The 17,157-nt window shown below is 39.4% G+C and overlaps 2 protein-coding genes across 2 annotated transcripts; both read left to right on the top strand.

The window, feature by feature from the left end:
• The first annotated feature begins 804 nt into the window (after positions 1-804).
• On the top strand, positions 805-7,819 carry LOC113036640 (extracellular calcium-sensing receptor-like). The gene is made up of 7 exons (XM_026193053.2): positions 805-844; positions 1,096-1,264; positions 1,434-1,731; positions 1,972-2,766; positions 2,920-3,147; positions 3,345-3,468; positions 4,030-7,819. Exons 1-7 carry the CDS (start codon positions 841-843, stop codon positions 4,944-4,946), a joined length of 2,535 nt encoding a protein of 844 aa, XP_026048838.2. The 5' UTR covers positions 805-840; the 3' UTR covers positions 4,947-7,819.
• A 2,105-nt stretch (positions 7,820-9,924) lies between these two features.
• Positions 9,925-16,877, top strand: LOC113036224 (extracellular calcium-sensing receptor-like). The gene is made up of 6 exons (XM_026192408.2): positions 9,925-10,218; positions 10,363-11,157; positions 11,248-11,475; positions 11,626-11,749; positions 12,286-12,499; positions 16,678-16,877. Exons 1-6 carry the CDS (start codon positions 9,955-9,957, stop codon positions 16,694-16,696), a joined length of 1,644 nt encoding a protein of 547 aa, XP_026048193.1. The 5' UTR covers positions 9,925-9,954; the 3' UTR covers positions 16,697-16,877.
• The last annotated feature ends 280 nt before the right edge of the window (positions 16,878-17,157 follow it).

Here is a 17,157-nt window from a genome sequence, read left to right as displayed (position 1 = left end):
TGGGCTCCCAGGCTGCTGCCGCTGCTGCCAGGGGAGGCGCAGATGGCGGCCCTCAGCCTGCCCCCTGCGTCCCCGAGCGTCTTTGTCAATGTCTGCAGGGCAGTGCTAGATCGGCCCGGGCTTACCCCGGAGGACCACCGGAGGCGGTTTCAAGCAAGCTGGATGTCAGCGGGGGAGCAGCCATTCACTTGGGCTCGTCAGCTGGAGGAGGCGGCGGCGAGATGGCTGCGACCAGGGCCGACGGAGGAGGAGACGTGTCTGCTGAACCTGGTGGTGTCTTTAGTTAAGACAGCTGGGTTATGTGATGGCTTTTAAAGTAATGGTTTAATCACTGCCCCCCAAAATGCCTGTGGTATATAACCCATTAATGGAGATAGACTGATTATATTTAAGACTGGAACATTAACAAGTGGTAGGACTTCTTTGAGCAGTCTTGTAGGAATAAGGTCTGAAAAATTTTGATGGTTTGGAGAAGGTGATTTCTCAAGTTAACCCAGAGAGATCAATTGCAGAGAAAGAGTATAAATAAATATCAACTGAACTGAATAGAACTGAATAGCTTCACTCCTCAAAAACTGTAGATGGCTGTTTTTCCTCACTGTACACAAACTGAAACCAGAATATAAACATGTCTGATTTTTTTTTCTTCCTGTTTGCTCGTTGTGCAAATATTGGAAAAACTGATTGAAAATACAACAGTGAAAGAAAGGAGATCATATGGTTTCATTTATCAAATTAAAACATTTCCAAATATAATCTTAAAAGATAATAAAGGTTTTCTTGAATCTTCATGGACCTATTGAAACTATAAATGTTATATTGCATCTGATTCAATCAATAATGATATTGTATAGTAGTGTAGTGTTTTGCAGGGCCACTCCTCTGGCCCCTCCTTTTCCTTCCACATAGAAGAAGCATGATGGTTCTGTTATTCATTTTTGCTGCTTCAAAATGTATAAATAAAGTCTGCATGTTTCACTTAGACTAGGTTACTTGCAATGCCACCCAGTGGTTCAGTTTTTACAGACAGCATGTCATTTACTCAGAAGTGGCCAGAATTGGGGTGGGCACTTTTCCGACTGTTACTGGTGGCATCTTTCTCTCAGGCTAAAGAATCTGTGTGCATGCAAAGAGGGGACCCTGAGAACCCCCAGTTATCTAGGGATGGGGACATTATACTGGGGGGGATGTTCTCTTTTCACAGTAGCTGGAATGACAGAAAGGATACCTACATGCAGAAACCACTGCCACTTCAATGCACGAGGTAAATAACATTATAAAAATAAATTTAGAAAGGATGAATGATCTAAGATGAAAAAAACCCCAAACATTTTTTTCTTGTTTCTTGTTTTTTTCCTATTAATATAACTGACTGATTTCAGTATCTTATGTGTTAGTAATCTATTGTCAACTTTTTCACTGTTTGAATGAAGTTTGAATTCCAGAGAATTCCGGGTCGCCCAGGCTATGCTTTTTGCCATTGAGGAGATTAATAACAGTACAGACCTACTGCCAGGAGTCTCTCTGGGCTATAAAATGTATGATACTTGTGGTTCCATTGCCCAAAGCATAAAAGTTGCACTAGCCTTGATGAATGGTAATCAAATTATTTTCACAGCACCTGAGGCCCCTTGTACCAAACCAGCACAAGTGCAGGCTATAATTGGAGAGACGTCTTCCTCTCCTTGCATGGCAATAGCTACCGTAATTGGGCCATTTTATATACCAATGGTGGGTAGAATAGCTAAAAATATTTTTTTCTGGAAACACAAATGTGACTCATTTTAGATAGGCCTCTTTGCAGGGATATAATGTGCTTAACACAGTGAAAACTGAAATTAAATGTGGATGTGTGCAAAAAATGTTTTTCATTTTTAATGGTCAATGTGACTATTGTCATTATTATTCCTTGTAACATCTTTAATTTTATCTCGTTCTTTGTCTTTTTCATGGCCTTTCCCCCCCTCTTAGATCAGCCATTTGGCCACATGTGCTTGTCTCAGTGACAAAACCAAGTACCCATCCTTCCTCAGAACAATACCCAGTGACTACTACCAGAGCAGAGCCCTGGTCTATTTAGTAAAGTACTTTGGATGGACTTGGGTTGGAGCTATTCGAACCAATGATGATTATGGAAATAAAGGCATGGCAACATTCACAGAAACTGCACAGCAGCTGGGCATCTGTCTGGAATATTCTGTATCTTTTTTTAGGACAGATCCCTATGAAAAAATTCAAAAGATCATTGACATTATAAAAGCTTCAACCTCCAAGGTGATTGTTGGCTTTCTGTCCCACTTTGATATGGATGTGCTATTACATGAGTTTTCTCTCAACAATCTGACTGGTTATCAGTGGGTAGGTAGTGAGTCTTGGATATTTGATTCTCAAACCGCAAAAATGGATATACATCACATACTGGATGGTGCCATTGGTCTTTACATTCCCAAATCACACGTCACTGGCCTGAAGGAGTTCATGCTGAATGTGAAACTTCTTAATTCATCTAATAATGATTTGTTTACTGAGTTCTGGGAGGCATTATTTAACTGTAAGTTCAAGGAGTTGAAGTCAACAGCAGAAAATCCAAGAGAGTGTACCGGACATGAAGATCTTACTGGAGTTCAAAATAGCTTCACTGACATGTCTCTCATGCCTATGTTTAACAATGTATATAAAGGAGTGTATGCAGTGGCCCATGCCCTTCACAATATCCTCAATTGTAATAAAACATGTGAGAAAAATGTGCAGCTAGATCCATTCATGGTGAGCCTAAAAATCTAAAATTTTATTGTTCAAATCGAGTTACAAGAAGAATTGTTTAAATTTGAAGACAACATATGTTGATAATGTCATTAAGCCAGCAGATCTATTAAATATCCGTCAGTGTATTAACTGCCTTATTACACATGTTTTTAGATTTTGCAGCGCATTCTAAAAATTTACTTCAAAACAAAAGAAGGAGATGAGGTTTACTTTGATGAGAATGGAGATCCAGCAGCAAAGTATGAAATTATAAACTGGCAGCCAAGAAAAAACGGCATTGTGGAGTTTGTGACAGTTGGCCTTTATGATGCATCACTTTCTCCAGGCAAACAGCTGACTCTGCAAAATAACTCTTTAATCTGGGCAAGAAACTCAAAGCAGGTGAGTGATCAATAAACAATGAGTACAAATAATAAGCTTATTAAGAATAAAGAATTAATTATAACCAGGTGTTATTTTAAAACATTTGAACTTCATGCATATAAATATAAAATATGCATATAAAATTAAGAAATGATTGTAAAGATCATCATACATGCAGTTTATCCATGGTTATTATTGTACATTTATCCATACAGGTGCCTGTGTCAGTTTGCAGTGAGAAATGTCCCCCAGGAACACGCAAGGTTCTCCAGAAAGGAAGGCCTGTTTGCTGCTATGACTGTATAAGATGTGCAGAGGGAGAGATAAGCAACACTACAGGTGTGGTAATATTTCAATAAAAAACTTTAATGAACTACAAGCAATATAACTGTTCATGTTCCAGCATATTTTTTCATTCTTTCGCAACATTGAGGAAACCCCTCAGAAATTTTAATAATTTTGCTCTTTTTTTCTATACATAAAGCAAATGAAGAGTGAAATATGGGGCTGTTTCAGCCTACTGTGAATAATATGAGCACACTCCCTGCTTCAAAACCTGCCCTATCTATCATAACTTTCGCTGTTGTTCCAGCACCAGTTGCTTTATACCACAGCATGTAATTTCTTGATGCTGCAGTTTGTTCAGAAACAGTGTCAGTTTTACTGAAAAATGGTCAACGATGTTTGAAGTGACTTATTTACCATTTTTCATATTGACTGTGCAAAAGCATTGTCAACGCATTTTTTCTCATCTTCTCATTGTGTAGCTTTAGCAGTAGCCTGACCAATGTAGAGTAATAGTTAGTGTGCTAGTGAGTATAATATGCTGTAAAGTAGATTCAAACGCATAAATCTAGTAAATCTCCAGAATTCTAACATTGTGTTAACATTAATTTGCAGATTCTGTTACCTGTTTGAGATGTCCCCCTGAATTTTGGTCAAATGAAAGAAGAGACACGTGCATAAAGAAGGAAGCAGTGTTTCTATCATATGAAGAAATTATGGGAGCACTCCTGACTGCTGCATCTTTATTTGGAACATGCATGACTACTGGTGTGGCATTAATATTCTTCAAATACAGGAAAACTCCTATTGTGAGGGCAAACAATTCTGAGCTGAGCTTCCTGCTGCTCTTCTCTTTGACATTGTGTTTCCTGTGTTCTCTGACATTCATTGGTCAGCCCTCTGAATGGTCCTGCATGCTGCGACATGTAGCTTTTGGGATCACCTTTGTGCTCTGCATCTCTTGTGTTCTGGGGAAAACAATGGTTGTTTTGATGGCTTTCCGGGCAACGCGTCCAGGTAGTAATGTTCAGAAATGGTTTGGACCTACACAGCAGAGACTCTGTGTTACAAGTTTTACTCTTATACAACTTATCATGTGTATAATTTGGTTAACAGTTTCGCCTCCTTTTCCATTTAAAAACTTTAAGGAATTTAAAGATAAGATCACCTTAGAGTGTGCTCTGGGCACATCTGTGGGCTACTGGGCTGTGCTTGGCTACATTGGACTTTTGTCTGTCTTATGTTTTATTTTTGCTTTTCTGGCTCGAAAACTGCCTGATAATTTCAATGAAGCCAAGTTTATCACCTTTAGCATGCTGATATTTTGTGCAGTGTGGATCACATTTATTCCAGCATATGTCAGCTCTCCGGGGAAGTTCAGTGTTGCTGTAGAAATATTTGCTATTCTTGCCTCCAGCTTTGGACTGCTGATTTGCATTTTTTTTCCAAAGTGTTATATCATCTTACTGAAACCAGAAAGGAACACAAAAAAGAACATGATGGGGAAGGGTGCTCCACGACCACCATCATGAAAATAAATAAGTTATTTAATTAAAATATTAAGTTTGTGTGTGTGCTTCTGTGCTGTTTTTTTTTTTTTTTTTTGTACCAGCAGAGAATGCAAACATAGCACACTGCTCAGATCTTGTCTGAGGTGTTTAGCGTGTGGTCAGAATGACTAAGCAAACATTCAGACAATGCCTGACTTTAACATTTATGATTCAATAAAATAAATTTTTTTTTGAGTATATTATGATTGACACACACTTAATTCATAGTGCACAGTTCTCACTATTGTTGGGTTCAATCTTATGAGAGAAGACAGCTCAGCAATCTGTACGAATAAAGAGCACCCAGGTAGTAAACACTTTTATTATGAGATAGAAAAACAAAATGTTAATTTGATTGGCCAAAATTTTTCGGGGGAGGTTGTGGTCGTGGACTTGTTTCCCATTATTTGCCTTGGGTCCATTCCATGGATCACCATACACCCTGGTATGGATATCTCCTTCTGCAATGAGAAGAACAGATAAAAAACCACCGACTGTCTAAACAGAAAACTTATTCCTTGTGGTATTTTTTAAGCAGTCTGGTTTTGGATGGGCGTGACATTATCTTTTCAACACTCTATTCTACAACACCGATTTGTGTAATAAAAGATAAGATATAAATGTGTTATTTTAGATAAAATATAAGTGCGTGATAAAAATTGTGAGGTAATTGTAATATGTAAGACAATGGGGCACACATATTAAAAATTTGTTTAAAAAAATTAAAACAAATCTCTACTTTCACACCTTTTAACATGTAAATCCATAATCCATCTTAAAGCCTCATGTCCTTTCTTGGTATCAATGTGATATTGGACCAGAGTGGTCTTCCTCTCTTAAACCTGTTTCAGAAGTCCCCAGAAGGTGAGAAAAATTTGTCACTCTTCTAATAAAAGTTAATGGACCTTACAGGCCATCATCCTTTCCCATCAGGAGAGTGCAAAATGAGGTCCTCTGGACAAGCCTGATGACCTGAATGTTGGAGGGAAAAAGAACAAAAAACCGAAGTTTCCTCTCTCAGTACCTTCCTTCTGGCTTCCTTGACTGTCGTCTTCACTTTTCAGGTCCTCTGCCATACTCTAACAATGGCATCTGAAGCTATGTTATTAGGAATGAGAGTGCAGCACACAATACCAAACACGCCAAGAGCGGAGAGGGGAAGTCTAAGGACTTCCTGTTCTATACCACCCTCACTGACTTGAAAACAAATTTTTCAAATGGACCTGCAATGTTATCATCAGATTAAGTTAGCCAATTGGATATTATAGTGTGGTCCACATGTTATTAGGGATTCCCCAACAGGATGAATGTAAACACGTTTACAATTTAATTAGGTAACACATGCTCATTAGACACACATCTTAGAACTTCAATAACACCAATTTGTATCACAATCTTTATGAAATCAATATTAAAATTGAGGAATCATCTTAACCACAAAAGTATTGGAGTTAGGTTTGACCAGTACCCTATTACAGTCACTGGAAGCACTAGTCTTACCATTGTACAGGTTCCTAACCACATCCAAGCAGGAAATCCAAGTCTTTTCCTCCACAGAACCACAATAGATCAGAATTGGAAATAGGTATCTGGTATTGGACCAATTCACAATGTTTATTATTTTATTAAACCATGAAAGCTTTGCTGCACTTCACCTACCTCTGTTGCATTATAGTAAACATGTATAATTATCCTCCTTTGGCATTTAGTTGGGTGGTGTGGTCATGTTGGACGCTCTGAAAACAAAGAACTCAGAACATAACATTTAGCAGGGGTGTGACTCATGTGCAAAGCAATCATGCAGTGTAAACCTTTTAATTCTTTACACATCATGATTTCTCTCAGTAATGATACAATAGCATTTGCTGGTGATGTTCAGTAACAACAGCATTAATGAGACAGTCAGGTCAAGGCAATATGACAAGATCAGACCTAATTATTAGGCTGATGATTAACAGAAATGACATTCATTCACTGTAGCAAAAGTAATTTGTAATAACATATAAAATCATTAGTTCATCTTCCTCGCAATGGTATTTGCTGAAAATCCATTGTGGGCTGGTTTGGAGGGGGCCCCCAAAGACCTGGTGGATTCAGCTGTTGTTGTGATGCCAGTGCTGCTGCTACTGCATGTTTTTTTATCTTAGTCTTCAAATCCATAGGTGTTGTGACCATTTGCTTGGCCTGTTTTGTTAATTTCCTTTTCATTCTGTCAGGGCTCTGTGTGCGGGTAGGCAGAGGTGAGGATCCAAAAGCAGGACTCGCTGAAAACCATAGCTTTATAGCTGGCGATAAAAACAAAACATGAACTGAACACTGACTGCAGAAAACAGAAATCAAACCAGGGAAAAACACAAACTAGAACACACAGGCAAAATCTGATTGTACGACGCGACACTGAGCAAAGACAAACACAGAGCTAAAATACACAGGCCTCGACGTACCTGGAAATCCCTCACCTAGGGTCTTCTGGGTGAGGGATTAGATCAAACACAGAGTGATTCAGAAGGCCCCTATGAGAAGAACACTTAGGGAACAGTTCACCCTGCCCATGATAGGGTTGCCGGGGCCCCTCCCTAAAGCCAGGCCCAGGGAGGGTGCCCAAGGGCAAGCCAGGCCTTAGTCCATGGGGCTTGGCCAGGCACAGCCCAAAAAAAGGACATGTGCCCATCGTCCTGCAGGAGGCACCGTAGGGGTCATGGGTGCATTGTGAGCTGGGTGGTGGTCAGGAGCAGAGGCCCTGGCGGACTGATACCTGGATACCAAGACTGGCAATTGGGAAATTGAATTTTACCTCTCTGATGGGGACAGAGGCTGAGTTAGTGTGTGAGATTGAGAGGTACCAGCTGGATATAGTCGGGCTCACCTAAATGCACGGCTTGGGCTCTAGAACCAGTCTCCTGGAGAGAGGTGGTGGACTGGAGCGGGTATCCTAGTATCTCCTCGGCTTCCTGTCCGTACATTGGGCTTTCTTCAAGTGGACAAGAGGGTTCGTTCCCTGCGCCTTCGGGTCGGGTAACGGGTCTTGACCATCGTCTGCACTTATGCACCAAGTGGCGGTTCAGAGTACCCAGCATCTTGGAGTCCCTGGGTGGGGTGGTAGAGGGTGCTCCACCTGGGGACTCTGTGTTCCTACTGGGAGACTTCAATGCTCATGTGGGCAATGACAGTGAGACCTGAAGGGGCGCAAACGGCCTCCCGGATCTGATTGTTGTTGGACTTCTGTGCAAAACACAGTTTGGCCATAAGGAACACCGTGTTTGAACATGGTAACGGGCTTGGTTAGCCTGTGGGAATTTGGAGGCAGCTGATAGCTACCAACAGGCCAAGTGGAACACAGCTTGGGCAGTGGCTGAAGCAAAATTTTGGGTGTGGGAGGAGTTCGAAGAGGCCACAGAAAAAGACTTTCGGACTGCCTCAAAGAGATTCTGGCACACTGTCAGGCGACTTAGGAGGGGAAAGCGATTGCTCTACCTACACTGTGTATAGTGTTGGTGGAGCGCTGCGGACTTCAGCTGAGAAAATATTCAAGCTATGGAAAGAATATTTTGAGGACCTCCTTAATCCCACTGTCATGGCTTCCATGGACGAAGTGTGAGATGGCCCCACAACAGCCCTTTTGAATGTCTCCCTAATTATGAGGTCTCAAGGTTGGCAAGTATGCTCCCACTCCCCAAATGCTCTCAGCCAGCCACAAGCATGCTCTGCTACTCTGTCATAGTTAGCTGATATGACTGATAGGCTTAACGGCCTCTAGACTGTGGAGCAGCTATGCCATAAGTGAGTGGCAATGTGAACACAATAACACAACAATCAACTAACTTGTAATCGAGTGCGTTACAATATGTAAGGAAACATGTTAGAAGTGGCTACAGGTTGTATTTATTTTAAAGAACAGAACAGACTCAATATATGAAGAATCATACAGAAGGGTGAGAGAAGGCCAACAACATCCTAATTGTCCTTCTCACCTCAAGCTTCATGTTTTGAACAAGGCTCAAACACACAAATATGCATAAACACGCATATTTAACCCTGATAAAGTTATTTATTGTTAGCAGATTAGACATGCAACCCTTCTGCCTCCAGACAGCAGACAAGTACAAGCTAAACTACAACACTAGCAGGATATTCCTTTGTTTAGAAAAACATTGCATATAAGATAACAAAGCAGGTTGTTGTTTTGAGCCAGCCCTAAATCAGAAAGCAGGTTGTTGTTTTGAGCCAGCACTAAATCAGATTCTCTTGAGTCTAATTAAAGTTAAAGAAAATGTAGTTTAAACTGTATCTCAGTCAATTAAAAAATTGATAACAAATACGTATTTGGGATTTAAGCACATATAGAATATATTTTGAATAAGACTATAGTATATCACAGAGTTACTCCTCTCACCCCACCTTTTTGTTCCACAGGGATTAATTTTTGCTACTTTAAAATGTATAAATACAAGTCTTACTGTATACAGTGCCATATAATGCCACCCAGTGGTTTAGGTTTTCCAGACAGCATGCCATCTACGCAGAAATGGCCAGAACAGGGGTGGGCATTTTTACAACTGTTATTGGTAGCGTGTTTCTCTCATAGTGAGGAGATATGCAAGAGAAGAGGGGACCCTGAGAACCCCCAACTGTCTAAGAATGGGGATATTATACTAGGAGGGATGTTCTCTTTTCACAGCAGCTGGAAAGACAGAAAGGATAACTACATGCAGAAACCACTACCACTGCAATGTACCAGGTATAACATTGCAAAAATTTATTCAATTTTGAAATATCTAAAAGTGGTCTCCAAAAAAAAAAGGTGTCAGGTCTTTTGTCTCATTCTGGTTTAGATATTCATGTATTTCAGTTGTGTTACTGACGGATTGATTTTAACTGAGTGACATTTAACAATGTTCTGTGTCTTCTTCAATGTGAAACTAAATATTATATCAATTATTTACTGTTTGGATCAAGTTTGAATTTCAGAGAGTTCCAGTTTGCCCAGGCTATGCGTTTTGCCATTGAGGAGATTAACAACAGTTCAGATCTACTGCCAGGAGTCTCTCTGGGCTATAAAATGTATGATACTTGTGGCTCCATTGCCAGAGGTATAAAAGTTGCACTTGCCTTAGTAAATGGTAATGAAATTTTTTCTGCAGTGTCTGGAGTACCCTGTACCAGACCTGCATCAGTGCAGACCATTTTGGGAGAGACTTCTTCATCTCCTTGCATGGCAATATCAACTGTAATTGGGCCATTTTATATACCAATGGTAGGTAGGATTGGTAGAAATGTAAGAATTTCTGGAAAAAAAAAAACCCCAACAAAAACCATTTGCCTTTATTGTTCCACTTTATCAATATATATCATTCTTTGTGTTTTTCCATGTGAATGAGTTCTTTTTCCTTTCTTTTAGATCAGTCACTTTGCCACATGTGCTTGTCTCAGTGACAAAACCAAGTACCCATCCTTCCTCAGAACAATACCAAGTGACTACTACCAGAGCAGAGCCCTGGCCCATTTGGTCAAGTACTTTGGATGGACTTGGGTTGGAGCTATTCGAACCAATGATGATTATGGAAATAATGGCATGGCCACATTCACAGAAACTGCACAGCAGCTGGGCATCTGTCTAGAATATTCTGTATCTTTTTTTAGGACAGATCCCTATGAAAAAATTCAAAAGATCATTGAAACTATAAAGGCTTCAACCTCCAAGGTGATCATTGCCTTTCTTTCACACATGGATATGGATGTGCTAATAAATAAACTGTCTGTCCATGGCCTAACTGGGTACCAGTGGGTAGGCAGTGAGTCTTGGATATCTGATTCCCAAATAGCTGCAATGGATATACATCACATACTAGATGGTGCCATTGGTCTTTCAATTCCAAAAGCACATGTCAGTGGCTTGAAAGAGTTTATACTGAATGTAAAATCACTGAATTCATCTAATAATGAACTCTTTATTGAGTTCTGGGAGACACTATTTAGTTGTAAGTTCAAGGAGTTGAACTCAACAGCAGAAAATCCGAGGGAGTGCACTGGACATGAAGATATGACTGGAGTTCAAAACAGTTTCACTGATATGTCACTTATGTCTATCTTTAACAATGTCTACAAAGGAGTGTATGCTGTGGCCCATGCACTTCACAAAATCCTCAGCTGTAATGAAACATGTAACAAAAATGTGCAGCTAGATCCATTCATGGTGAGGTTACATTTGAACAAAAAGTAGCAGTTGTGCTGTCTGTGTTACAAAATGAGATTCAATAAATTAACAGACTGCTTGTCTTCTTAGATTTTGCAGCGCATTCTAAAAATTTATTTCAAAACAAAAGAAGGTGATGAGGTTTACTTTGATGAGAATGGAGATCCAGCAGCAAAGTATGAAATTATAAACTGGCAGCCAAGAAAAAACAGTATTGTGGAGTTTGTGACAGTTGGTCTTTACGATGCATCACTTTCTCCAGACAAACAGCTGACTTTGCAAAATAACTCATTAATTTGGGAAAGTAACACAAAGCAGGTAAGGTATTAGAAAATAATTAAAACCGTAATTAAAAGCTACAATTTCAATTTTGAATGTTTGAATTTGGTTTGAATTTGAGGCAATGAAAAATAAAGCTCAAATGATACAGGGACTTTTGTTGTAGTCATTGTGCATTTATCCATACAGGTGCCTGTGTCAGTTTGCAGTGAGAAATGTCCCCCAGGAACACGCAAGGTTCTCCAGAAAGGAAGGCCTGTTTGCTGCTATGACTGTATAAGATGTGCAGATGGCGAGATCAGCAACATTACAGGTTTTGTGCTCTAACAGAAACTTTAGAAGTTAGTGAGGCAGGCTTTGCATTTTTGTTTAATTCACATATCCCCCAAAGCCAGTAAAATACACCTTATACACCTTATAAAAAAGAAACAGACAAAAAGACCTATGCCAGATGTCTTTTCACAGTTCAAGAGTCAACTCCAGGTGACACCAAATCTTCAACGTTAATAGAAATAAAAAAAAATATAACAAAACAGTCAACTCAGCAGATAACATGGGTTTGTAGGTTGATCTCTTTTCATTTTTGTATGCTCTATATTTGGCTAGGTGCAGAGTAGAAACTGGAGCAATGTAAGAAATGCATCATCTGCTATGTTGATGAGAAAGTGAAGAAATGTCAGGAAACATGTTGCTTCTTCTCTTTATGATTGTGTGACATCAGTAGCTTACTAGAGTAATTGTAGAAATGATATAGGATAAAGTAGATGTAAACACTGAAAATTATGCACTTGGGGAAAAGTGAAAAATCTACTCATGAAGTGTAACATCTGGTTCATTATCAATTTGCAGATTCTGTCAGCTGTGTGAGATGCCTCCCTGAGTTTTGGCCAAATCAGAAAAAAGATGCCTGTATTAAGAAAGAGGCAGTGTTTCTATCATATGAAGAAATTATGGGAGCACTCCTGACTGCTGCATCTTTATTTGGAACATGCATGACTACTGGTGTGGCATTAATATTCTTCAAATACAGGAAAACTCCTATTGTGAGGGCAAACAATTCTGAGCTGAGCTTCCTGCTGCTCTTCTCTTTGACATTGTGTTTCCTGTGTTCTCTGACATTCATTGGTCAGCCCTCTGAATGGTCTTGCATGCTGCGACATGTAGCATTTGGCATCACCTTTGTCCTTTGTATCTCTTGTGTTCTGGGGAAAACAATGGTTGTTTTAGTGGCTTTCCGGACTTCACGTCCAGGGAGCAATGTAATGAAATGGTTTGGACCTGCACAGCAGAGACTCTGTGTTACAGGTTTCACTCTTATACAAGTATTCATATGTGTCATCTGGCTAACAATTTCTCCGCCTTTTCCATTTAAGAATTTCAAAGAATTTAAAGATAAGATTACCTTAGAGTGTGCTTTGGGCTCTGTTGTAGGTTATTGGGCTGTGCTTGGCTACATTGGACTTTTGTCTCTCTTATGTTTTATTTTTGCTTTTCTGGCTCGGAAACTGCCTGATAATTTTAATGAAGCCAAGTTTATCACCTTTAGCATGCTGATATTTTGTGCAGTGTGGATCACATTTATCCCAGCGTATGTCAGCTCTCCAGGAAAGTTCAGTGTTGCTGTAGAAATATTTGCTATTCTTGCCTCCAGTTTTGGACTGCTGATTTGCATTTTTTTCCCCAAATGTTATATCATCTTACTGAAACCAGAAAGGAACACAAAAAAGAACATGATGGGAAAGGGAGCTCCATAATCATCTTTCTGAAAAAAATAAATAAAACAATATGTAAGCAATGGTTTGGATATTCAAACAACAGTTCACTTCATCCTTCGGTTACAAAGATTGTATTTTTAAAATGCATATGAATATACCAGTGACATTAATATGGTCATATTGCGAAAAGTATTCACGCTCACTCATCGAAATTATTGAATTTAGGTGTTTCAATCACAGGTGTATATAACCATGCATGTAGGCATGCAGACTGCTTCTACCATCTACTATCAAAAAGTTGATTCTGTTCATTGGACATAGTGTTTTCAGTAGGAGAAATGTTTTGTCACTCATCCAAGTGACTTCTTCACTCTCAGCTGACTTCAGCTTTCCCAAACCTACTCTACTTGGCTCTACTTTAAGAGTCACCACCATCTCAAAGCAGGATATCAAAGACATAGCACAAGTTTGTCCACGTGGAGGTATTTCTCCTCTTTATTGTGAGTGTTGTTAGAGTCATTGCTCAAAAAAGTTGTCATGGTGTGCGCTCTGTGAAAGGCAGGAGGAAGGACCCAAATGCAGGCCCAAAAATTAAACTCAAAGCGACAGCTTTATTTGCTAGAAAAACTCAAACATGAAATACAAGATAACTCAAACTAGAAACTCAAAGCACAAAACTCTAATCAGACAGCTGGGAAAACTAGAAAAGAAAACCAGGAACAGAGAACCAGAATGTTACCATAAGCACAGAGGAGAAAACGCAGCACAATGAAGGTACAACACAACAACTAACAGAAAGAAACACAGGACTTAAATACACAAGCAGGACAACAAGAGGATGGGGAACAGGTGGTACCCATACGGAAAAGAAATAGTAAAAACTTATATGTGATTACTCATGAAAGTGGCCACTTTCATGAGTAAATCACGTAAGCCTTATATGATTTACTCATGAAAGTGGCCACTTTCATGAGTAAATCATGTAAGCCTTATATGATTTACTCATGAAAGTGGCCACTTTCGCATTACTTTCATATATTGTTTTAGTAAGTATCCAAAACATACAAGTTTCATTATATAATTTTTCAAGGGATCTTATATCTGTTTTCACACTTATATGCTTTTCATACAAGTTTCACACAAGACAGATACAAACTTTATAAGATTTATATATATCTTTTCCATATGGGTAACACAACTGGGACAAGTCAGACCTAACGAGACAAGGGAAGCAAAACCAGACACAGTGCACACAGTACAGGGAATATCAAAAGAAAACAGGAAACATATGACAGGCACAGAGGCATGGACTTGACACTGAACAGAGGGAACATGGAGCACGGGGACAGGATTAACTGGGGAACAAGAAAATAAACATGAAGACAGAACTACGCCTACACTAAACATGAGGGGCACAGGAACAAAACCCAAGAACTAGAAACCCCAAAGAAGAACTAGATAGCTAGAAATACAATACCATAAACCAAAAAGACTATTAATAATAAACTATGATGAAATCAAATATTAATAATAACACAAAACACTGGGTCACCAACCCATGACCGTTACAAAAGTAATGTATTACACAAATTACACAAAACACTTTTCTTAACCCTTTAAAACCAGTCGGAGCGGGCACGCTCTGTTTTGCATAACTATTTTTAAATCGCGGTAGCACTGCAACCACATAAGCTAGCACAATAATTTTTTTGCATATGAAACCAGAGGAGTTGTACTTACATCTTATGCCATCAGCTTGTCCTAGGTCACGGTTTCCTTCCACATATAGCTTTGCAAAAACTGCATAAAAAGTGTTTGCAGGAACAAAAACATAATATTCCAGAAACCCCAAGTGTTTTGGAGTTTGTACGTGTTTTGGAGTTTGCATGTGTTTTTTAGTTTGCAAGTGTTTTGGATTTTCCAAGTGTTTTGGAGTTTGTACGTGTTTTGGAGTTTGCAAGTCTTTTGGATTTTGCAAGTGTTTTGGAGTTTGTACGTGTTTTGGATTTTGCAAGTGTTTTGGAGTTTGTACGTGTTTTGGAGTTTGCAAGTGTTTTGGATTTTGCAAGTGTTTTGGAGTTTGTACGTGTTTTTTAGTTTGCAAGTGTTTTGGATTTTGCAAGTGTTTTGGAGTTTGTGCGTGTTTTGGAGTTTGCAAGTGTTTTGGATTTTGCAAGTGTTTTGGAGTTTGTACGTGTTTTGGAGTTTGCATGTGTTTTTTAGTTTGCAAGTGTTTTGGAGTTTGTACGTGTTTTGGAGTTTGCATGTGTTTTTTAGTTTGCAAGTGTTTTGGAGTTTGTACGTGTTTTGGAGTTTGCATGTGTTTTTAGTTTGCAAGTGTTTTTTAGTTTGCAAGTGTTTTGGAGTTTGCAAGTGTTTTGGAGTTTTTACGTGCTTTGTCTCTAGGGGCCAACGTACAGTTGCATTCAACTAGCGCTTCAAAATAGGAGTGAGAGGAGCAAAAAGTAGCAGGTAATTTCAAATGGAGCATTTCTGTTTGTTGCACTGTGTGTCTGCTAGCTAAATTTACAGCAGCTGTATTTCACAGTAGTGATGCGCGAATCATGAACGAATCGTTCAATACTCGAGAATCACTTTACTGACTCATGAATCATGATTCACAAGCCCAACTAACTCACTGACTCATCCCTGTTGCTGTTAGCAGCAATGTATCTAGCTTATAATTAAAATTGTGGAGAAAAACACAACATCCAGTAACATAACAAAAAAAATTCTGCTCTGAACTTGAAGAAAAAACCCTGAGTACAAGCTCACATCAAGAAAATAGCTCCTCGGTTCACAGTAGCATCGCTCTGCTAACATGCTAACAGCACATTTGAGCTACTCACCCCCTCCCTTCCTGTGCTGAATCGTAAGCCTAAGCGAATCACTCAGGACTCACTAACCCCCTCCCTTCCTGTGCTGAATCGTAAGCGTAAGCAAATCACTCAGGACTCGCTCACCCCCTCCCTCCTGTGCTGAATCATAGAGCGAATGAATCACTCACTCGCTAACCCCCTCCCTCCTGTGTTGAATCGTAAGCGAATCACTCAGGACTCGCTCACCCCCTCCCTCCTGGCTCACAGCTTCTTCTTCTTCTTGGTTGGCAACCACTGTTAAGGCACATTACCGCCCCCTGGCTCACAGCTCAGTGGACATTTAGATGAGAAAATATATATTTAACACATTTAAGGAAAATACTAATAAAATAAAAAATAAAAATATATTAAAATAAAAATAAATAAATGTTTATTAAGCAATTTTGATACGAAATTGCTTAATTTTAGAAATGTTTTTGCTCTTTTTTGCTCTATAAAATAGTTGTTTTCTTTTAGAATCATTCATCTTAGCAGTAGGATTTACATGAAAAGAGAAACAAATTAAGTTTGAGTGAAAATGTATATTTTTTGCACTCTCTGGTCGACTGACTCAGTGACTCAAAAAAACAGATTCACTTTGGTGAGTGATTCATTAAAACTCGATTCAGTAAAAAGAATCAAATTTACCATCACTATTTCACAGGGAGCAAAAAGAAAAAGAAGTAACTTCACTCAGAGATACTGTAGAGCAGAGCTTTCCAAAGCCCGCCCGAGCCATTGCAGGAGGAGGGGGGGGGGGGAGGCGGCGCTATGAAAAAGGAAAAAAAACAAACAAACAATTGCTTGGACACTGCTAGCACGGGGCGCCCACACAAACGCAAAGCAGGAGATGAAGCATAGCTGAATATGTTTCCAAACCAACTTCATTCTAAGCCAAAGACTAGAAAATATTGTGAAGCATACCTTCCCTTTGGCTTCACCTGCACAAGTGCCAAGGTAGGTCTCCCCTGCTTAATTGGTTTTCCCTGCGTCGGGAGCACGCGTTGGGCTGTTCAAATCACAGACAAACAGTATCCCACATTCTTGGTTTTTAGTTCACAATCACTTGTTGTAATAACTAACTACTCCTGACATTTTGGAGATGTTAAGTCTTTATACAGTAAAGTTACAGTGGGATACAAATAATA

This window comes from Astatotilapia calliptera, chromosome 14 (genome assembly GCF_964374335.1).
Source record: "Astatotilapia calliptera chromosome 14, fAstCal68.1, whole genome shotgun sequence".
NCBI lineage: Eukaryota > Metazoa > Chordata > Actinopteri > Cichliformes > Cichlidae > Astatotilapia > Astatotilapia calliptera.
The sequence above is the reverse complement of the archived record's forward strand: the minus strand, read 5'-3'. Positions and strand labels throughout refer to the sequence as shown.